Source organism: Ostrinia nubilalis, chromosome 11, assembly GCF_963855985.1.
Source record: "Ostrinia nubilalis chromosome 11, ilOstNubi1.1, whole genome shotgun sequence".
NCBI classification, from domain to species: Eukaryota; Metazoa; Arthropoda; class Insecta; order Lepidoptera; family Crambidae; genus Ostrinia; species Ostrinia nubilalis.
The window spans coordinates 14,083,140-14,106,489 of NC_087098.1; the positions used below are offsets into that span (position 1 = coordinate 14,083,140).

General features: G+C 41.6%; 1 protein-coding gene and 3 long non-coding RNA genes across 6 annotated transcripts; 1 reads left to right on the forward strand and 3 right to left on the reverse strand.

The window, feature by feature from the left end:
* Window positions 1-224: 224 nt before the first annotated feature.
* LOC135076302 (lipoma-preferred partner homolog) lies at window positions 225-4,769 on the forward strand. Its single transcript, XM_063970786.1, has 3 exons — window positions 225-1,124; window positions 1,350-1,585; window positions 2,540-4,769. Exons 1-3 carry the CDS (start codon window positions 330-332, stop codon window positions 2,778-2,780), a joined length of 1,272 nt encoding a protein of 423 aa, XP_063826856.1. The 5' UTR covers window positions 225-329; the 3' UTR covers window positions 2,781-4,769.
* Window positions 4,770-5,721: 952 nt separating this feature from the next.
* Window positions 5,722-8,792, reverse strand: LOC135076305 (uncharacterized). Its single transcript, XR_010258241.1, has 2 exons — window positions 7,251-8,792; window positions 5,722-7,014 (listed from the first exon to the last, which is right to left on the reverse strand). It is a non-coding gene; the product is annotated as an uncharacterized LOC135076305 (long non-coding RNA).
* A 4-nt stretch (window positions 8,793-8,796) lies between these two features.
* LOC135076303 (uncharacterized) lies at window positions 8,797-17,407 on the reverse strand. 2 transcript variants are annotated; one of them, XR_010258240.1, is made up of 3 exons: window positions 17,353-17,407; window positions 12,304-12,414; window positions 8,797-10,616 (listed from the first exon to the last, which is right to left on the reverse strand). It is a non-coding gene; the product is annotated as an uncharacterized LOC135076303 (long non-coding RNA). The 2 variants fall into 2 exon arrangements; XR_010258239.1 differs by lacking the exon at window positions 17,353-17,407 and adding an exon at window positions 17,151-17,229.
* Window positions 17,408-20,162: 2,755 nt separating this feature from the next.
* LOC135075913 (uncharacterized) lies at window positions 20,163-23,283 on the reverse strand. 2 transcript variants are annotated; one of them, XR_010258154.1, is made up of 4 exons: window positions 23,194-23,283; window positions 21,520-21,601; window positions 20,896-21,030; window positions 20,163-20,242 (listed from the first exon to the last, which is right to left on the reverse strand). It is a non-coding gene; the product is annotated as an uncharacterized LOC135075913 (long non-coding RNA). The 2 variants fall into 2 exon arrangements; XR_010258155.1 differs by lacking the exon at window positions 23,194-23,283 and adding an exon at window positions 21,809-21,824.
* Between the last annotated feature and the right edge of the window lie 67 nt (window positions 23,284-23,350).

Below are 23,350 nucleotides of genomic sequence, written 5' to 3' on the forward strand. Positions count from 1 at the left end.
TAACAATCGTTACCTAATTATTTATAGTCTAATGACAATTATTAATGATTAACGAATGTCATTAATTTGTAAAACAGGTATTTTATCATGTACACATAGCCTTAAGCTGTCTAACGCACAACAAACTCACTCATTGCGTAAATCGGAATTTAAACACAGATAATACAACAAAAATGTCCTTCCCACAGATCTTTATCTGTGGTCCTTCCTCCCTGTCATTTTATTTTACACAAGTCAAACAATAGGAATAGGGTGTAACGATTTTGTTACTACGATTCATGAATGAAAGATTGAAATAAATTAATAAAAGTGACTACTAATTAGTAAAGATGAATACTCTCGACAAGCAGTTAGCGGATCTAAGGATCTATGCGAATGAATTGGATGCCAAATTACAAGACGATATAAATGCAGCAAAGATGAAACCATCCATCCCACCGAAGAAAACCAAGCCTCCGCTACCGCAAATACCCCAAAGTTATTCTGTAAAATCAGCCTGTGAGCCATCGTACTCTTCAAGACTTGAATACGGAAGCCGAACTAGTTCCACATATTCGAATTTGGTGCCAGTAAAGAGTTTTATCGTTAGGAACAATACAGCAAGAGCGCGGAGTGGAGATGTGTTCTTGTACAGCAACTTACTGCCACCAGGAGGCACCAACCACGTGTATTCTAACATTCCGATGCAACGCAACGCCGCTGAAAGTATCTACGGCGGTGGCGGTGGAGATACAAGATCAGAAGTTTCTAGAATGAGTGATTTGGGTGCCCAATCAAACTACAGTGAGTTGCGACGACCCGGCTCCGCTTATCCGCCTTCCTCGGCGTCTGTCAACGCTCAAGACTTCTCCACATATGGTGGCTCTCAAACGTCTTCAACTTATGAGTCCTTGTATGAACCCATCAACCCTAGGCCTTGTAGTCAGCTCTCAGGAACATCCTTGTATGGTGGCTACGTGGGGACAACAACAGAGCCAACTCCTGAACCCGATGAGGAGCTGTACTGCGGGAACTGCTACAGATGTGGGGAAAAGATCATGGGTGAAACCACTGGGTGTACTGCTATGGAGAGAATTTACCATATTAAATGTTTCTGTTGCCAGCAGTGTGGTATAAACTTGCAGGTATTTTTACAGAACTTTATAAAATTATCTTTTGATTATAATAAATTAACATAACTTTAACTCTAGAATTAAGCAACAACTATTGTATGCCTTCAAGGCGGAATGCAGCCGATCTATATTCAAATTCATTTATAATTTGACAACCTATTGTACCTGTGGTTCACAATAAACATATTTTGAATTTGAATTTGAAAGTTACTGAATCATAAATTTTACCTTTTTCAGGGGCGTCCATTCTATGCAGTGCAGGGTCGTGCCCTTTGTGAGAGAGATTATCTTGACACACTTGAAAAGTGCTGCGTCTGCGGAGATCCTATCCTGGACCGCATACTGAGGGCCACTGGCAAGCCATATCACCCCCGATGCTTTACTTGTGTTGTATGCCAAAAGAGCCTAGATGGCATACCATTTACTGTGGATGCTGTGAACCGTATTCATTGTATTGAAGACTTCCATAAAAGGTATGTTTTTTGTAAAGGAATTTCCTTCTTTACAGACTTTATTCACATTTCGCCACCGATCTACCCGACAGCACTTCCACCCCCATCACTTAGATGGTTGGCAGTCCACAACAGTACGTTTCTCTAGAAACTTCCTGCCCCGTACAACCAAACTGTGGAATGGACTGTCGTCTGCGGTGTTTCCGGACGGATACGACCTGCAAGCTTTCAAGAGGAGAGCGTATCTTTACCTTAAAGGCCGGCAACGCACCTGTAACGCCCCTGGGTCTGCGGGTGTCTATGGGCGACGGTAATCACTTACCATCAGGTGATCCGTCTGCTCGTTTGCCTCCTATCACATAAAAAAAAAAAAAAAAAAAACATTTGTAGTTCTTTTTCCACTTCAATTAAACCAGAACAGGCAGTGAAGATCTCTCTGCATGAGCATATGCTTTGCCATTTCTTCTTCCTCAGTTTTCTATAAACAATATTATTTCACTTGGAATCAACTTCTTAAAATATGGATCTAAAATCCATCCAACAAGTTGGACTATAAATATTTGAGTTAAAAAGTACGAAAATAACCAAGTTGCTGGATGAAAATAGTAGGAACTTTACATCCGTATTCACAAATGATACTTGCTTATGTGAAGCAGAAAATCAAACGCAGTGTTGAATAGAGCTCTGTGATTGGTTCGTGTGTGACCCTGTGCGCCCACGTGCACTGTGAGACCTCATAGTAATATTTGAATATGGGCATGAGCCTTTTTTTGTCAAGCTTGACTTTTTTTTTTAATTCCACAACGAGGAAGCTCTTGGCCTGTATCTCCCCTGACGGTAAGTGACGATCAGGACGAAGGTAGAAGCAAGCTTCACCCGGAATCCTCAACCACGGTGGAACTGGCTATCTTACCTCTAACTGCCGGAACCCAACAATGCTTTGAATGCTGACTTAAACAAATTAACCGTTACCAGATACGCGCCTCGCTGCGCTCGGTGTCGGGAGCCGATCGTTCCCGAAGGCGGCGCCGAGGAGACCGTTCGGATCGTGGCGCTCGACAAGAGCTTCCACATCGCGTGCTACGCCTGCGAGGACTGCGGCGCCTCGCTTTGCTCGCGGCAGGAGGGCCGCGGCTGCTACCCGCTCGACAACCACTTGTACTGCAAGGAGTGCAACGCGCGCCGCATACAGGACCTCTCGAGGAACATCAACTGAACACTATCCGGGCCTTTTTAAGGCGAGAATAAGTAGGCACTAAGCGCTTTCACATTCAGGCGATTTAGCAGCGCGTCTGTCGCGCGTTTGTCGCGCTGCCGAAAATTTCATACTATGTGATAGCAGATGCATGCCTTCACATTATAAAAACGCCACTGCCGCGCTTCTAACGCCCTAATGTGAAAGCGCTCTTAGGCGACTTTAGCAGCGCGAGAGACACGCTGACGATAATTTCATACTACTTATATGCCGCGCTGCTGTCGCGCTTCTTACCCTAATGTGGCGGCCTTACAGGGCAGATATGTACCATCCTAGACTACATCTCACTTAACATCAGGTGCGATTGCGGTCAAATACCTGCCTTGTCTCACATTAAAAAAAACTAATGCCCTCATTCGTAACAACAGCCCCTTAACACTGGTTCAGGATACTCCTCACAGCAAAACGACATTTGATAATGTATAGATCGTTCATCCACGAAGACGCGCCCCACCAATTTTTGGTCGAGGAAAGCGCGGGGTGCGAGAAGTTTGACCCGATCGTCATTATCATTATAGTGTGCGTGTGCAGTTAGCGTGTACCGATAACACTCAAACATTAGCGGAAGAATGGTGGGGCGCATGTTCGTGGACGGAACGATCTATGTATTTATTTGACTAGAACTGTGCACTATTGCAATGCAGGCAGCTTAAATAAATAAATGACACCTCAATACATACCTTCTCTTGATATAGGGCACTAGGCAATTAACATCATGATGCAATCCTTATTATTATACCTAAAAGTTACTCTTATTATACATAAGGTATTTGTTAAGTGAAATTAAAACCATAGCAAGGATTTACCAGACTTCTTGTCTACCTACAAGATTCATTGTTTATAACCTGCCAATTTTATATCTCCTTTCATGAAAGTAAAATTAATTTTCTAATACCTACATGCCTCAAATGTATTACATTTTCATTGACTTAGATGTCTTGCATAAAAACAAAAAAATGTTCCTGCAAGTAGGTAAATGTCGAATTGTGCCACTGTACAGAAAGAACACGGTAAAGAAAGAAATCATATTTACAATATTAACTATTTAAAATCCAGCTTCATAAGGTGCTTGCTTTATATTTCTAGCAGATAAGACATAAGTAAAGGGATTGATATTTTGTGATTTATAAATTAGTTTAATGTAATTAATTTAAAAATAACATTCCTTAACACATTTTGAATCTTAAGTGTGGCTGTGTAGATCTGATTGTCGTGTGAATATGCAGTATTAGTGTAAAGAAACAATATTGTGATTATATTTTTTAGGTTTGGTAGAATTTGATGTTACTATAATAATGTAAATAAAGCTGTAATGCTTATTATTATAAAGTTTAAACTTGTAATTAAATATGTAAGTCATACATAATGTTGGCCTCTGTTATGAGTCATTGTCATGTAAATCTTCATTGTATGAGTCATATTTGCACACTAATCTACTCATAGTTTAAAGCTACTTACGTTACATTCCTGTGGTTGAGGGAGAAGGTTGTAATTGTGTTGTAATGTTGAAAGAATGCACGCACATGTTTTATGTTGTCTGCAAATACATATACATACTTAATACTGCTGGAGACCAAAATTTTATTGTGTAAGGTGTTACACATTATATTTTATACGTTTTTTGTTTGACTATACATATAGTGCCATGTTATATTATGGAAAATCTGTACCTAAAATATTAGGTTGTGTTATTTTATACATTTACTCATTGTAATTAGATTGTTGTACTTAATTATTATTAGATTTTCTATATGATTAGTGATTAAGAATACTATTGAATCCTATAATATTAGTGTTACTGTGTTGGATATAATGGCAAACACTATCAAGTATTAAATATGCTTAAGGATCAAAAAGCATCCTGGCCAATGATAGATTTTTAGATTTTTTAGCTATAAAGTTGTATCATTTTATGGTTCACATTAAATCATAAAATTTACATGTGTATAATTTGTTTCACTCTGTAGTATCACTTGCATGTTTAGGCTAATTTTAGGGAAATTTGGATTAAAATAAAACAAAAGAGTAACTCATCAAATGTAACTTTTTATACACATATTTTCTCAAGCATATCTTATTAAGACTTGAGTCGTCATCTTAAAAAACCTTAACTACACTTATACATTACAAAAAGAAGACTTTGGCTTCTCTTCAAAATAGCAAAGTAAAATACTTGTTTTTTAGTTTACACACCCAATGCCTCCAAAAAATATGACACAAGAAAATGCTTCCCACTAACAATTAACAGAACAATTAATTTATACACCAAGCAGGATTAAGGATTCCGGTCCTTACAATATTTGTCTTTTACTTATGGGTATGATTATGTAAATATTTTTAAATGCTATGTGATAGAAACACTTCCTTTCTGACTTTTATATTATGTTATATTCTTGATACGGATTTTTAGTGAATTTCAAAAACAGTGAATATTCGTGAAGCAAGCTGCCTTACAATATCATACAAATGGGCTCTTAAGAATTCCGTGAAATTAAGCGATTTTGAAATTTTCCAGTGCTTTTTTATAATAGAGATCCCATATAAAAGACGTTGTTTTTTATTTAGTTTGAAATAAATTTCTTTGGCAGAAAATTTTATAATTGTTTAAAATGGTCACAGAACCCCTGGAAATTCACTCTTTAAGAGATTCATATAAAATTTATAGCCAGTCTATAAGTTACTATTCAGTGCCCAATTTTATCAGTAATTATATTTACATAAACGCTATGCGGCTTCAGGGCAAGTTAACACCAACTACTTTATCCTTATACTAACATATTTATGACGATAACCGGTGTGTTTTGTATGGAGTTTGACAGATTCCTGATGTTTTTTTAAAGTAAGTAAGATGGTGCAATACAGCCTAACATCTAAATACACTCAGCTTCAATATTTTTGATAAGATGAGAAAACTAAAACGGGTTAGTAAAACCCTTTCATATAGTTTTATCTTTATAAGTGACCAAATATGCAGGAAATAAATGTAGTTGCATCGTGAACTGAGGAATGTAATAACGGGCGTGTGTAAATCAATAAATTTTAATTACAAAACACTGGGTGTAATAGCAGTCACACTTGCTTTCTATAAAATTACAAACAAACTAAAATTCATCAGTTGTACAAAAGCATATACCTAAGTATAAAGTTGACAATAAACTTATACAAACACTAAAGCTTTGATAGTTTGGACTAAAATAAAATACTTTCGACTTGCGTACCAAAATATTTCACTGAATCACATTTCATTATTTACATCGATTGTCAAATTAGCATTCTTACAAAAACTAATGCTAAAACTACAGCTTATATTATAATGAAAGTTATTACTATGACCAACTAACGGTTAATTGAGGCTTGAATCATGTTTTAAACAATTTAAACTTATAAATTTCACAGTTGGTGACAACTTTTATTAGTTTAGGGTAAGTGTAACAATAGAATGTACTTGGACAATAGCATTTTTACTAAAATTGTAGCAAAATTATATTTTGCCGACACATATTCTAATATTATTATTGAAAGGACTAATGCTACAGAACCAGCGGATGCATTTAGCAGGGCTTTTCTTTTGTTGAAACTACAACACCAATAACGGCAGAGTGCCGAAAAAAATAATCCTGTGGCATTCTGAGTTAAATCAATCAGTATCGAAGGGCGAATGTTATCACGATGCTAAGAATTGCTTTTCAAATAAAGACGTGCACAATGCAGAGGATGGAAACTTCTCAGGAGAAGAATCATCAGAAGCTGGCAATCTCGCGATTGCAAATTGAATAGTGATAAGATAGGCGCGACCGTTAAACACTACTTTAGTAACGTTTATCAAAAGTATCAGTAAAAAGAATTTTTCTTTCTAATAGTGTGGATGATATGAATGAGCCATTGAATGAATTAAAATTATTATTTACAAAAACATGCTCAGTCTTCGATCAGTGATCATCATCTTTACAAATTCATTCCAATGGGTTTTTTGTTTTCAAATACATTTCCAATATCATTTTGAATCCTACTCCGACTGCTGTCTGTAAGACATGCATTCTATTTACAGGAGATCTAAAGCATGCCATTAGTTCTAAATTATAAAAAATACAGTAAATTACATATTCTTACACTATAAAATCATTTACATGCGTTTGTCATTGTTTTTTTTTGCACATTCAAAGCATATAACATCAATATTCATACATTTTAATGCCTACACCAGGGTTGCCCAATTTTTTTTTGCCAAGGAACCCTAATTGATTATACTTTTCCTAGCGGAACCCTCGTACTACTCCGCCCGCACGCCCTGCCCCTCCCTTGTGCGTAAACAAGTCGGTGCGAGCGAACAACGTCGGTTACGAAACTGTGGGATAATATTTTTTACGGAACCCTTGCGGCCTTTCCACGGAACCCCAGGGTTCCGCGGACCACCATTCGGGAACCGCTGGCCTACACATTAAAGTACAATGAGTTTCTGATATCATGTAATATCATCTCCCTTATTTTTAAATGACGGTAATATGTATTTGCTTACATATTTAAAAAGTTTTTACACCATAGAGCATTTCCTCTAAAAGGATTAGCAGAACTAAAATCAATTGATTGTATCCTTTGAAATATCATTACCTTCTCACATAACATTGAGCATTTTATTGTTGTTACAAATGCCCTTTAATTATCTGATTCTTCAGTTAATTTCGGTAACTCAGATTTGTTTTCTACTTAGTCCCAGTAGAATTTAATGTCTCTTTTCTATTGTGTGGCAATATTAATTTTGAATCAAAACACATGGCTCGCTTTGCTGAGAAACAAATGACAGCGCTATTTAGATCAAATCACACAATGCTTACACGCTCGTTCATAGACATCAGACTTTCACAGATAAGGCACGCGCACACGGACTCCTAATATGAAAATGGATACCGTCGCGTCGAATTTTTTTATTTTGTTACAAAATAGTGGCGATTTGATCCCACTATGTTCTACTCAAAAATCTTTATTCTGCATTAACTTCAGGAATAATAAGCCAGCTACGCAGTAAAGGAAATTTTTCAATGACGTAGACATCAGCGAGTTATGCATATTTTATTATCCTCTTTTACGCCTTAGTGTTTGTTAAGACACATAAAAACGTAGTTACGTTTCTAATGTCATTTTAAATTTAGTAAATGGAACTGAATCTCATGCAAGTAATGTAAATGGCCTAAACTCACGTATCAAATACTTTCTTCGAGTGATAGGGCTACGTGTGATACCCGGGACTGTCAATGTAAACTTTAAACCCTCATTGATTAGACACTCGTGCATTCATACCATCATCACCAATGACATTCATTCTGTGTTGCATATTGTACTTTGTGGCCGCAGTGATATATCGCACACCTAGATCTAAACTGAGACAACTCAAAATAGAAGATTTTAATTCGAACTCGAGTAGGCATTTGTTTCCAAGATATCTAAGAACCATGAAGAGCTTGTAGAATTGCTACTTTTAATTGGTTTATGATAAAATATGGAAGTGTAGTCCTCGACACTAGAATTTAGGCGATCATTTTGCGTGCAGATGGAATTGGGTACTTGACATCAATATTTCCAAGACGCATCTTAGAATTGCTATCCAAAATATATGGGATTGGTGCCTTTTACAGCAAAAAAAGTATGTCAATTGAGTGTGGTTTCAACTACTCAAGTTTTCCAGTTGCTACAGATTTGAAGTGGTATTACATATTTTGGCGCATCTAAAAGCGGTATTTTCGAAGTATGTCAATGTGGACTACCGTATTTGAGCTCGCTAGAGCGCCACTGTCTAGTAAGGTTCTGTCACTCGTTAGTGGCTAACGCCCGTATTCACAAACATTACTATGAGGTCTCACAGTGCGCGTGGACGCACAGGGTCACGCATGAACCAATCACAGAACTCTATTCAACGCTGTGCGTTCGATTTGCTGCTTCACTTAAGCAAGTATCGTTTGTGAATACGGGTGTGAGACTGTGACGGGTGCGCCAACTGTTGAGCGCAAACACGATGTATCATTGCATTTGCACTCACTTGTAGGTAGCGTCACTGTAGAATAAGGTTCTATCACTCGCCAGTGGCGCCTACTAGTGGACGAAAATACGGTTGCCCCAAGTTAATATTCCTTCGGAATAAAGCAACAAACGCGAGCTGTTAAACGAAACCGATTTTAGGATGTCATTTGTGTGTCAGTTTTCAGGATTATTTGAATCAGTAATCAGTTACCATTAAATCACTGAATCAGTCACCACGTTTATGAAATGAAGCACATTTCTCATTTCACACGATTTCTCAGAACTCAAATTTTTAGCGTGCCAAAGAGTGCTAACGAACTGTCAAATAGTTGCAAAAAACGGTTCTGTTATAGTTTATCACACAATGTTGCTGCTAGTGACATCTCGCTCGCTCAGTCCTTTGTTGGTCTATTCCGCTAGGTATTAAGCCGCGTTTTCACTAGGAGACATTTATCCCGCGACTGTCGCCCGACAAGAAATTCACGTGTCCCGCGCGATGTCATCTACGGGTCGCGAGACTTGTCGCTTGTCGATGCTCTGCGGGCGTCGACATGCGCGATCTTCGTGTCCCTCGACAGTCGCCCGACAGCCTTTGAGTTAGTGTTGCCGATCGATAGTCGACTATCGATAGACTATCGATAGTCTATCGATAGTCAAACTATCGCAAGACTATCGATTGGCCTATCGATAGTATCGATACTGTCGATACTATCGATACTATCGATAGCTCAAAACGAGGCAATACTATTGAATATGTGCAATACTATCGATACTATCGATAGTATTGTTGCTCGTGAAGAATAAACTATCGATAGTATCGATACTATTGTCGCTTTTGAATAAAAAGCTATCAATACTATCGATTGTTCTAGACTATCGATAGTTTGGCAATTTACAATAGTATCGTTTACAATATTTGGGTATAATAGTCAATAGGCACAACAATAGGGTTATTGGAATACTTGAATTATTTCATATAGTTAACCATAACATTTAATTATATGTTTCCAAAATTGGCAATACATTTTATTTGCCGTACTTAACTAATGCAGGTAGTTTTAAATACAAGTGAGATCATTATTTTTAGTTATATGTTAGTTGGTAAGTCAAGCGAAACATTTGAAATATTGTAAAAATGAATTTAAACATACCCAATACTATTGCAAATTTACAGACTATCGATAGTCTAGAACAATCGATAGTATCGATACTATCGATAGTTTATTCTTCACGAGCAACAATACTATCGATAGTATTGCACATATTCAATAGTATTGAATCGTTTTGTGCTATCGATAGTATCGACAGTATCGATACTATCGATAGGCCTATCGATGGAGAAGGCTTTTTCGAATGAAAACTATCGATAGTTTTACTATCGATAGTTCGGCAACACTACTTTGAGTAGTGAGGACGCGTGTCGCTTTGTGTCGCCCCTCGGGCGACATACTGTTCACTACTGGCTAGTGTGAACAAGTCATATGTCGAGGGACAAAGTTGCAGAGACAAACTACGTGAATGTCGGCGACTTATCTCTGCGACATGTCCCCTAGTGAAAACGTGGCTTTAACAGTATGATGTACCCTTATTGCCAGTGGTGTAACTACCCAAATTGCAAGTTTCCGAGTTGCAACAGTTCAGCGGTGGTGCGATACAGGGTGTTCACCTGAAGGCGTTCTTCTCGAGCGCGGGCTCCCACTCGGCGTCGTCGGGGTCGTCGCCGCCGTAAGGGGACACCGAGAGCGGCGACAGCGAGCTGGTGTCTTCGTCCGGAGGCAGCTCCGGCTGGAAAAAATATTATAAACTCAATATGTTTTAAAATTATCACTTCACGGGATTTATTGCAACAATATCTATTTTAACGGTAAATAAAATATTTACCCTCCCGACGTTTCGGAATCCGGTGATAACGAAGTAGTCGCGTTCTAGGCCGTCTCAGAGAAACCCGGACACTGTTAGTGTAGTTTGTCGGACTGACTGTACCACTGACGAAAATATTGTGCAAATGCGGGTGGGTGAAGAAAACTCATCGCGCCGGAGCGGACGACGCCGCATCTCTTCAGTCTGCCCGCGATCATGAATCGTGCAACCGAGCCGAAACGTCGGGAGGGTAAATATTTTATTTACCGTTAAAATAGATATTGTTGCAATAAATCCCGTGAAGTGATAATTTTATAGTAAAAATGCAACATAATAGTTTAAAATATCAATATGTTTTATTTCTATTCTGTTACAGTAGGCGCGCGAGTTCATGTCCATCCTGAGGAATGCGGTAGTGCTGTTACCTAACTAATTATGCTAATTTCGATATCGATAATTATTACCAATTAAGTAGGTCAACCTTATCTACTTATTCCACATTTTTTGCAACTTATAAGTAAGTATAAGTAAATAAGTAAGTAAGTAAGGCCCCGATGGACATGAAGTCGCGCGCCTACTGTAGCTTACGGTCAAACGTCAAGAGGCTGTTAAATGATTGATGCTAATTCGAGAGGAAACACCACTGATAATGAGGGTTTTCGCGATTGAAAAATCCGTCAGATGGCAATACGTAGGCGCGAGGGCCAAATGCTGCATGATTGGTTATTTTTGACATGATATTGACAGATATGTCAAAATCCACCAATCGCGCAGCATTTGGATCTCGCATCTACGTATTGCCATCTGGCAGATTTTTCAATCGCGATAGCTCATTGATCATATTTATAAAATAATTGGAAATAATAAGTGTGTTGAACATTCAGCATTCTTGCGATTAAATCAATACGTTGATTGTCTCTACAAATTTTCAAATGTATAATTAAACAAATGTGTTTCATTCTCAATTTTATTAATTACCTATCGGTAATTTTTTTCACTTCAGCCCACTAATTTACTCATGCTTTTTCAACCTCAACCTCATGCAAATGAAACATTAAAAGGCATATCTGTGTTTTCGTAGCAGTCTCACTTATAATAATCACTGCATGATGCATGCATGCACACACAACAAATTAAGGATATTAGTTAAGTTAGCTGTAAATAGTAATTATCCCACCAAATGCGCTTTTATGTACCCATTTCTGCGAGCTAAATAATACTAATTTACAAGTAATGAGCACTTGGGCTGATTTTTCAATCGTCAGATAAACTTATAACTGAAGAATAAGTTTAGCACATTGATAGTTTCAATATGAGAAATATTATTATGTCAAAAAAAATCACAATGTTATTCTACAGGTAAAAGATCTGAGGATTGAAAAATCTGCCCTTAAATGACTAAATTCTTAAAAAAAAGAAACGAAAAACAAATGCTTTCTAAAAAAAAAACAAAAAAAAAGTGTTCATCAGTTCTACAAAACAAATCAAACTCATTTTGAACTTAAAAAAAGAAGCGAAAAACAAATTGTCCACTTATGAAAAGAAAAAAAAGTTATTTTTAAAAAACGAACGAAAAAAAAAGTATTTCATGCGGCGACGGTGTTTTGTTTACCTGCGGGCTGTCGGGCGCGGGCGGCAGGTGTCCGTCGGGCATGCACGCCACCATGGCCTGGTAGGCCGCGTCGGGCAGCGGGAAGCGCCGCGGCGAGTACGGCCGAACCGTCTGCAACACCCGGTATAGTCGGTCACGGACTGCGCACGTTTGGGACGAGGGATTTTTAGGCCACGAATAATGGACCTTATAGTTTCAACGCTATGGTTCAAATAGGGTTTTTGAAACCACCAATCAATTGGCGTACTTTTTAAAACTGTCAAAACGAGACTGCCATAGATTTTGTATGGCAATACTAGCCAGTGACATCACTATTTTATCAACTCAATTTTCAATTATAATGCAAACAAAAATCTTATTACAGGTAATAATTAATCAAGTTTTTAAGACCAGATTGAAGTGCCTTTTAAAAAAAAAGTTGTGCTTTAGAATCATTGGAGAGTGGTGGCAAATACCAAATTGCAATGTTTATGGTTTTAGCGAGCCGGCATGTATAGGAATACCGAAGCACCATCCCATGTTGCAATTTCAACCGTAGCGTTAAAAGTATAAGGTACATTATTATTCGTCACCTAAAAATCCCTAGCCACTGTTAATGTGCGCAGCCTCTTAGTTTGTTATTATGAAGTGGCCATGGCGGCTCGCAGCCCTGAATTTGAACGCGTGTTAACCGAGAAACGACACCGCGGTTAAATGATATTTAATTTAATACATAGCCCGAAATTCAGGTTCAGATCGAATTACTGAGTCTAGTTTCGAGATGAGTTTATATTAGATCCCCGTCAACAGCTAAACAAGCAATTTTTATTAAATAAAAAATACCCGAAATTAGTAGTTAGGGTAGCCTGGTAGTTTAATGTGAGCGAAGTAAGCATTCATTGTTAGCAAAACCGTTATCAAATAACCTAAAATTATTGTGTAAAGTTCCATGATCAATAACAAATAAATCAGTTCCCTATAAATAAAACCTAAATTCATTGAGTTCAGTATGTTTCTGTCTCTATTTATTTTCCTCCTCGATGAATGAAAGGAAACTGTCAGAACAAGCCAAACAAAGTTATTTTAATCTTAAGTTTATGGTGTGAATGAAAATAATATTTCTGGCGATCACACTTCATTACAGAGGGTATGAACTATTAATAATGGTCGGCAAGTTATCTTATAAATCTTTAAAAAAGTCTCATAACACTCGTCTTTGGGTTCGACTAAAAATATTAGGACTGAACTCTTTGAAGAGAATTAAGGGTTTGCCAAAAATAAAAAATCTGTTTCAGACCTTCTTACTGCTGCTTCATAATTTTCAGACTTAATGTCACTCAACAATCTCATCATTTATGAGATTGATGTCCGTTTTCACCATCAATCCCTTTTTTTTAAGTGACCCCTATGAAAAACAAAATCCCTGTTGTGTCACCCACAGATCACAGAAACTAAAGGGAGATGTGAAAGGGGGCGGGGCCGGTATCGCAACAATATGCCCAAAAACAGAACACAATTCTCGTGATAGCAATGATGACAGCAAAGACGTCATAATGTAAAGTTTATATAAGGTGTTATTTTTTTTACTGATCATACTTTACCAACGCATCTAATAAAATCATACAAATACAACCCAAGTGTTTTTAAAAAAAAATTCAGGCTAGTTTTTGTTTTTACTTTTCCTAACAAAAAAAAGATATTATTTTTACAACCATCCTGTCTTCACTCACTGCCTCTCTCTCTTTCTTTACTCATTTCATTCATACGAGTACGAACAATGGCCGCGCGCATTCATTCAACGTTCACACACATAAAGGTTAGATTACACTAAACCTACGTTACCAAAAATTATCACTCATGAGTATGTACGATGTTACGTCATGTTAATAGGTACTACGCGCTGGGAGAAACAAAATCTAGCTACATAAGTAGGTAAATAAGTGTATTTTCATTAGTGTAATAGCGGGGGACTTTTCCAACGAACCGAGGCGAATCATCCGCGTTAAACTAGAAATTTAAAAAAGGATAGCAATTGGAATTCAATATCTACGGTTTCGTAATGCCTACGCAATTTATTTAGAGACGTAATAAAAAATTGATAGGTACATACCTATTACTACTTCGCTTCGCTTCAGTGGAAATGCACCCTAATATTGAATATGAATAGGTGTTGTAAATAAAACTCACTGATCAATTTTCCTGGTTTTAATTCCTAAATTATGATTTGCCATCACACTTTAGATTCATTGATTTTACTTATTCACACATTTACCTATTTTGAATGTTGTTATTTAAAGTTCCTAGGTTATTATTACACTAATCACAATACATTTTGAACGTCAAGCCTTTGTTGAATGTTCACGTAAACACTGTCTTGCACTGTCTAATCTAGCCACGATCGAATTGAGGTAATGCTTTCGGGCTGCACACTTGCTTGCTGTTCACTAGACACCACGTCGGATGTTGTATTCACAATTCGCGCACTAACTTTTTTACGGAAAAAGTCCCTTTCGCGTAAACAAGCACTCATCTGTCCAAATCACACTGTAGGTATGTACCTAGGTAGACTTCCGCAATAACCATCGATAGAACTAGGTCGCGGTCGTGGCCCTCTGGCAACAACTCCTTGATAAGGCATTCCGTATTTTTACGCAAAAGCCGCCGTCTGCGGCGCTCGCATCTGGGTACCGCCAGCACTGTGCCGGTGATTGAAATTGAAATCCAGAACTTCGTCCTCGAAGCGCACGGAATCTCGTCAAGTCAGGATACGGCTGCGCTCCCTGAAGCGCTGCGCGGCTCCAAACAAGCAAGGTATGAAGGTTTTCGACTCGTCAATGTTTCTCGTCGGCCAGTTAGTGTGCCCGAAACATAATTTCACCTGCGTTTTGTTATTGATCAAGCGCGGCATTGTAATAAATCACACATACACTGCAATACGTTTGGGCGCATTGGACGGACTGGGACGATTATTTATGTTGTTGCGCTCCCGCATGCCGATCGGCGGCTCGGCGCGGGCTGTGGGCGCGGAGCGCAGTGTTGCCAGTCGGGTCTAGTCAGAAATTACCAGAAATATAAAAAAAAGTAACCTTTTTGAATAAAAAGTAACCTTCATACGGGGGGGGGGGGGGGGGGTGCGGAGCGATGATTGTGTAAGGTTGTTCATGGATGGAAAATGAATACAATTGATCATCTAAAATTCAAAAAGTGACCAGTCGTATAAAAACGTTTCATGGATTTGCGTTTTATTATCGAAAAACATTCGCTAAAACTCTTTTTTTTTTAACAAATAATAAATCAAATTCAAGTTTAAATGCACTTTATGACATAATTTTTAAATTGTCACTATTAATATTTTTTACTGAATAACCTGTAAAGTTAATTCTACAATTTCTGAAAAATCACCTAAAAGTAACCTTTTCATTAGTGTAACCTAAAAGTAACCACAGCAGTTCAAAAGTAACCTAAAAGGTTACAAAAGTAACCTTCTGGCAACACTGGCGGAGCGACTGGCAGCGATATCAATAATTCAATATGGCCGACTCACGCGGCGCGGCACGTGGCAGTGGTCGTTGCCCTCGGCCGGCTACTACGATAGTGCGTACAAACGAATACTCACCGCGCTCAAAGGATGATTTATTTTTTATTTTTTTCGAAACATTCTTTGTCGTTTTACTCGAAAACTAGCCTGAATTTTTTTTTAAAAACACTTGGGTTGTATTTGTATGATTTTATTAGATGCGTTGGTAAAGTATGATCAGTACAAAAAATAACACCTTATATTGCTTGCGTAGTACTAACGATTATTCGAACGTTGAGTAAATACCGCAGTGGATAATGAGCACATATTTTGGTTACTTTGTGTGTGTGAATTTCTAATGCGACACTGAGTTTCGAACTCAGCGCATTAGTTGGCATCTTACCTAATATAAGTTCCCAAACTCGGGACCCACCTATAGGAAATTTAGCTATTACCAATATACCTAAAATAAAGGACTTTTTACAGGCAGGGCCCACTCAATGTTCGCTCGCGACCCATAGTTTGGGAAACCCTGCTCTATGGTGTTATCATAGAGGTCACTTAAACATTAGAGATTGAGGGAGAGGTCCGACCGTCGACGAATAACGAGAAACGAGTAGAACTAGAAACTAAAGCCTTGATCACACGTACCGAGTAAACGGGCGAGACAGTAAAATGTTAACTCGGCCAAGACACTGATGTAAGCGAGTAGCTGTTCACACGTGTTTTGAAATTAGCACAGTCAGTTCAATTGCGACTTTTCTTTTTTCTCTAATCTGTGGACGTGACGTCAATCATTTGGCCGAGTGGCGAGTGGCGAGACAGTGCACGTTCAGACCTGCCGAGCGAGCGAGCGAGACAGTGCGGGGCAGCGGGAGCGTGGATACTCGGCCTAGTAAGTTGAACGGGAGCCGAGCTATTGTCTCGTCGCTTTGCTCGGCCGATCACTCGGCGCAATGTTCATACGCACCGAGTACTCGGCCGAGAGCACTGTCTCGCCCGTTTACTCGGCGATCAAGGCATTTAGTCGTTTACTCGCCGGCGGTGGGATCACTACCTGTAGGGCTAGCACGAAAAACTTTCGAGTTCGAATCGTTTGCCTATTCGACAAAATTCGATACTCAATCTTTGAATTAAACGATAACATGACAATTTTAATTGTCAAAATAAGTTTCGTGCAACCATTTCTCATACTAAGTTCACTTTACGACACGATCACAAGGGCGTTGTTGTAGTTTTCTTATTAAATCTTTTGATGGCGATTCGAATACGCAAACGATTCGAACTCGAAAGTTTTTCGTGCTAGCCGTACTGATGGTGAAAACGGGCCTTAGTGTGTCATCGTAAGTACCTCGTGCGGCGTTTGCGGCGGCGGCGCCACCGGCTCGGGCTGTGTTGGCGGCGGCTCGGGCTGGGCCTCGGGCGCGTCGGGCGCGTGTCGGCGGCGCGGCTTGCGCGCGTAGCGGCTTCGCTCGCGCCGAACAATCCAGATCCGTATAATTTGGATTAGGATTGAATATAGAAACCCAGCATTAGTGTGTCATCGTAAGTACCTCGTGCGGCGTTTGCGGCGGCGGCGCCACCGGCTCGGGCTGGGTTGGCGGCGGCTCGGGCTGGGCCTCGGGCGCGTCGGGCGCGTGTCGGCGGCGCGGCTTGCGAGCGTAGCGGCTGCGCTCGCGCCGAACAATCCAAATCCGTATAATTTGGATTAGGATTGAATATAGATGTTCGCGCAGTGCGCTTACAACCTTTTTCACCCCGCGCCGGACGTCACTATCGCCAATGCCTCTAAACAGGAAGTAAAGAACATCTCTAGCGGCGTCGTCCGGCCATCTTTACCTTTGGATCGAATCCTCGAGCGCGTAGCTCGTATTTTTCTACATTTTACCATTGTAAACGCAGCACATATGAAGATTAAACTAATCCTTATGTAAAAAGGACTCTTATTTGAAATCCTGAACAATAGAAACCCAGCCTTAGTGTGTCATCGTAAGTACCTCGTGCGGCGTTTGCGGCGGCGGCGCCACCGGCTCGGGCTGGGTTGGCGGCGGCTCGGGCTGGGCCTCGGGCGCGTCTGGCGCGTGTCGGCGGCGCGGCTTGCGCGCGTAGCGGCTGCGCTCACGCCGAACAATCCAAATCCGTATAATTTGGATTAGGATTGTATATAGAAACCCAGCATTAGTGTGTCATCGTAAGTTACTAAGTACCTCGTGCGGCGTTTGCGGCGGCGGCACCGGCTCGGGCTGGGTTGGCGGCGGCTCGGGCTGGGCCTCGGGCGCGTCGGGCGCGTGTCGGCGGCGCGGCTTGCGAGCGTAGCGGCTTCGCGCGCGCCGAACAATCCAAATCCGTATAATTTGGATTAGGATTGAATATAGAAATCCAGCATTAGTGTGTCATCGTAAGTACCTCGTGCGGCGTTTGCGGCGGCGGCGCCACCGGCTCGGGCTGGGTTGGCGGCGGCTCGGGCTGGGCCTCGGGCGCGTCGGGCGCGTGTCGGCGGCGCGGCTTGCGAGCGTAGCGGCTTCGCGCGCGCCGAACAATCCAAATCCGTATAATTTGGATTAGGATTGAATATAGAAATCCAGCATTAGTGTGTCATCGTAAGTACCTCGTGCGGCGTTTGCGGCGGCGGCGCCACCGGCTCGGGCTGGGTTGGCGGCGGCTCGGGCTGGGCGTCTGGCGCGTCGGGCGCGTGTCGGCGGCGCGGCTTGCGAGCGTAGCGGCTGCGCTCGCGCTGTTCGGCGCGCACGTGACGCGCGGCCACCGCCGCTTCGGATACGTCCTCGTCCTGAAAGATTGGGTTTGGTGTCAGGTTCCCAGCAGCTACTGACGAGACTGATAGAAGATGCTGGATGTGATACGGAGAGCCAAGCAAGATGTTTAATTGCAAATAAATGATTATGATTCCTTTATTCGATTTTCTTTCTTATTTTTAATTTTTTCTTTTTACAATGTAGTAATTATCAAAAAATAAAAATACATTATAAAAACAAAAATCTTAAAAATAGTTAACCCGCTGGCAGCGGAGCAGGGCCCAAGCTACCGGTGGTCAGGGTCACAGGCTGAGGAACCTCCGGACAATGCGTGCCGTGCTGAGGATCACCGCCTTTTGAATCTGACCCTTGAGCCAACCATCTAGCGAGAGCTTCTTTAGATGTTGGTCGAAGCTCTTCGCTATTAGCCCGTTCGCCGAGACAACTATCGGGACAATGATCGTCGAGTCAACATCCCACATGGCGGTCACCTCGTGGGCCAAGTCAAGGTATTTGCTTTGTTTTTCCTTCTCGGCCTTCACGAGGTTTTGATTATGATTATTATTATGATTAGGGACCTGTTTATGACCAGGACCTCATGAGTAGTCGCAGTAACTGGATCGCGCTGCGCGAGTTCGCGCACTCCTGGCACACAATCAGGCGAAGTTATGAGAAGAAGTGATGACATTTATCAACGATAGCAGTCCGACGCGAAGTACCGTATTTGTGGTGTCAAGCCCCAGAAGGGGTAGAATTGACTATGAGAAGGGACATGGATCAGATAAATTTGTAGGGAGTCAAGCAAAGCGCCCGGGAAAAAGGGCCCTGAGCAAGTACCCGCGCGCTCTCCCGAGATTCGGTTCGTACGCCGTGAGGCAGGAAGAACCATGGTGGTGGTGGGTTATATATGACGAGACTGATAGGGTAATTAATTAATTCGTCGCCGACGCCGCAGAGGGGCGAACCTTCTTTTTTTTATAAAATTATACTTCATCCTTGCCGAAAGACGTCCACTGCTGGACAAAGGCCTCCCCCAAGGATTTCCACAAAGACCGGACTTTGTCCAGCAGTGGACGTCTTTCGGCTGAAACGAACGAACGAACTTCTTCCTTGGTGCCTCACTGATGAAGAGCGACCATATTTGTGTGAGTAGCGTTCCTCTACGGACTGCGGTCATAAGCTGTGTGGACCGCATAAAATTATACAGGAGAGCAAAAAAATTACATAGTGCCTGAAGAACGGAGCATTTCTGTTTACAACTAAATTGTTGACCGTTTGTATGATGTTCACCCCTTCCCTTTGCGGCGTAGGCGACGAATTTATGTGCGAGATACAGTCATGTACAGTCAGAGTCTAACAGTACGCGACACCCGAAGTTGCTAAAACAACCTTATTCCAATTACAACAAAGAGGTGTTGCGAACTCATTGGCTACTTTGGGTGTCACGAACTATTTGAAGCTGACTGTACCTTCTAGGTGAGGAATTTCTCAGAACCATGAATAAGCTTATTTTTAGTATCACAGTTAATGGTATTTTGCTACAGTTCACAAGTGTCTAACTTCACTGGATAAAAAGACATGCAAAAACCAAAAGGAGTATAAAATACATACATCAGATTCCACTGAATATCGGTCTGATTTGGAGACCCCATTGTTTAGCGGCACTTCGGGAATCTCAAGCACTCGCCATCTAGAACAAACAATAACATTGTAACTTTTGACCAAAGCTGACCTATATTTAATTGAATGGTCGACCTTCTGCGACCCTCACGTTTGCACACAAGACAAAACCAGTGGGTTCGAATGTGCCACTTTTAGATAAGTGGCACATTTTGATCGAATCGAAAATCGAATCCTTTATAACTCCATATACAAAAAGGCCTTTCGACCATCTTTCGACATTTTTCCACTTGCGACTGGCAACGGCTCGAGTCATTGGGATGGTCTTGTTTTGATTGGGGTCAATACAGTGCCGAAATACGTAATATAAGTAGTCCACCCACAAGCTATAGACCAGCAGTGGACCCTCTTTGGTTGAAATCAATACAGAGCAAAAAGTTAAACGCGCGCTGTACAGAATCACCACCGGTTGCACCATCTTACTTTAACTTTAACAAACGTCAAAAATCTGTCAAACTCCATACAAAAAGCGCTGGTTAACGTTATAGATACCGTTAAAGTTAGGTGGCGCAACTCAGCCTTAGTATGGTACACTGCGGGCGCGCGTCGCACTGTCGCGACAGCAATATAATTACGCGCGAGCGATAAGGATGGGTAGCTTGGGGTCATTGGACGGAATTCTACGTGCTCACGGACCAGGCTTTAATCGATGTCAGTACTAACTTGGGCGTGATGATCTCTTTGTAGGTGAGTATCTGCGGTCGCGTGGCCGCGGCTACGCTCTGTGGTATGACGATGTTGTCGATGTCGTACGACGCCCGCCGCGTGCGACTTTCCGTGCTAGGTCGGCCGCGCCCTCTGAGGATAAACAATACAGCATTAAATACATAATAATAATTAATAAACGAAGTTATACAACTCTAAGCCTAGGCGCAGTCGATTTTTCGTCGGCCGATAGTTTAGTCGGGCAGTTGATCAGTATGGGCATATATGGAAGTGCGCACATTACACCGATTCGATTTGGCCGATTCTTCATACAATTTAAAATGGGGCACAACTATCGGCCAACTAAAAATCGGTGGTCTGCGCCTAGTCTAAGGCCTTCAAGCTATGCGTGAATCTTTTAGGAAGCTCGCTACATCATAGATAGCATCTGCACTCCCTGGGCGATATTGTATTTGTTTTTTAGAAGTAAGTAGGGTTTTGAAGAGCACTTTTACACGCCCCAACCCTACCACTGCTTCGAGACAATAATATGGGCCAGTGCTGGCAAGAAGCAGCGCAAGAAACTCAGTCACTATTGTCAGTAACAGTGAACAAATTAGATTAGAAATAGAAAAAACTTACCTTTCGCTTGATACAGAAGTGTCATCTTCCCTGTCTCTTTCTCGTATCTTCCGGGAAAGCGGCGGTCTTCCTCTTTTCAACCCTGAAAATTAAGATGAGAAATGTTAATTCTTATCCATAATTTATAGTGCAATTGACGCGTTGACTTGATAATGGGGAAAATAAAACGTATTGTGTTGTTTGTGGATCGGTTATTCACGCGTGGGGCGATTCTTGTGAAGCCTACTGGGCGCGTTTTCGGCGTGTAGGCGTGACGCAAAAACCTATCGATTTGTTTTCGGTTACTCACGCGTGGGGTGTTTCTTGATACCTACTCGGCGTGTTCTCGGCATAAGCCTGAACGTGGGCGCGAAGCAAAAACCTATCTATGTATGTATATGCAGATCGAATAAAGATTTTCTTGTACTTATTGGTCACTCACGCGTGGGGTGTTTCTTGTGAAGCCTGCTGGGCACTTGGGCGTGGGCGTATGCGCGTGGTGGTGACTGATAATGGTGACAATAAAAACTATTTTGTAGTGATTATTTGCAGATCGGTCACGTGGGGTGCTTCTTGTGAAGCCTGCTAGGTGCTTGGGTGTGGTCATGAAACAAAAACCTATCGATATGCAGATCAAATAAATATTTTCTTATCCTTATTGATTACTCACGCGTGGGGTGTTTCTTGTGAAGCCTGCTGGGCACTTGGGCGTGGGCGTATGCGCGTGGTGGTGACTGATAATAGTGACAATAAAAACTATTTTGTAGTGATTTGCAGATCGGTCACGTGGGGTGCTTCTTGTGAAGCCTGCTAGGCGCTTGGGTGTGGTCACGAAGTAAAACCTAGCGATATGCAGATCGAATACAATTTTTTTTATCCTTATTGGTTACTCACGCGTGGGCTGTTTCTTGTGAAGCCTGCTGGGCACTTGGGCGTGGGCGTATGTGCGACGCGTTGTACGGACTTAATGACCTGATGACGTTAAAACTTTTTGTGGTGGTTTATGGATCGATTACTCACGCGTGGGGTGTTTCTTGTGAAGCCTGGTGGGCGGCTGGGCTGGGGCCTGCGCGTGCGCGCGCGATAGTGACCGGAACGACGCGCGCGATACTAGTGCTGAACTGCTGACATTGATTTCCGTGTGGAAGGATTCTTGATGCCTACTCGGCGTGGTCTGGACGCGAAGCAGCGACAGACTATAGACACTATAGATATTTTATGGAGCGATTACTCACGCGTGGGACGTTTCTTATTACACCTGCTGGGCGCCTGGGCTTGGGCCTGGACGTGAGCATGGGCGCAAAGATTTGTAGATCGGCTACTCACGCGTATGGCATTTCTAGTGATACCTACTCGGCGTGTTCTGTGCATAGGCGCAAAGCAAAAACCTATTGATTTGTGTCAATTGTCCCCCCTATATTTTTGTGTATATTTTACGTCTGGACTGGTATACAATAAAATGTGTTCTACTATCAGTTACTCACGCGATTCTTGATGCCTACTCGGCGTGTTTTGGGCGTAGATGCGACGAAAAACCTATAGCTTTATGGATCGATTACTCACGCGTGGGGTGTTTCTTGTGAAGCCTGCTGGGCGCTTGAGCTTGGGCTTGCTGACACTTAATGTTTACCTACAGTTTACCTACTCTGTGGTGTTAAAATCTATTTTGTAGTGGTTTGTGGAGCAGTTACTCACGCGTGGGGTGTTTCTTGTGGAGCCTGCTGGGCGGCTGGGCTGGGGCCTGCGCGTGCGCGCGCGGTAGGGCCGCGTGGTGCGCGCCGCGCGGCCGGCCCGGCCCGGCGCGCGGTCGGAACCACGAGCGCGACACTAGCGCTGACACGTGGACTGACCT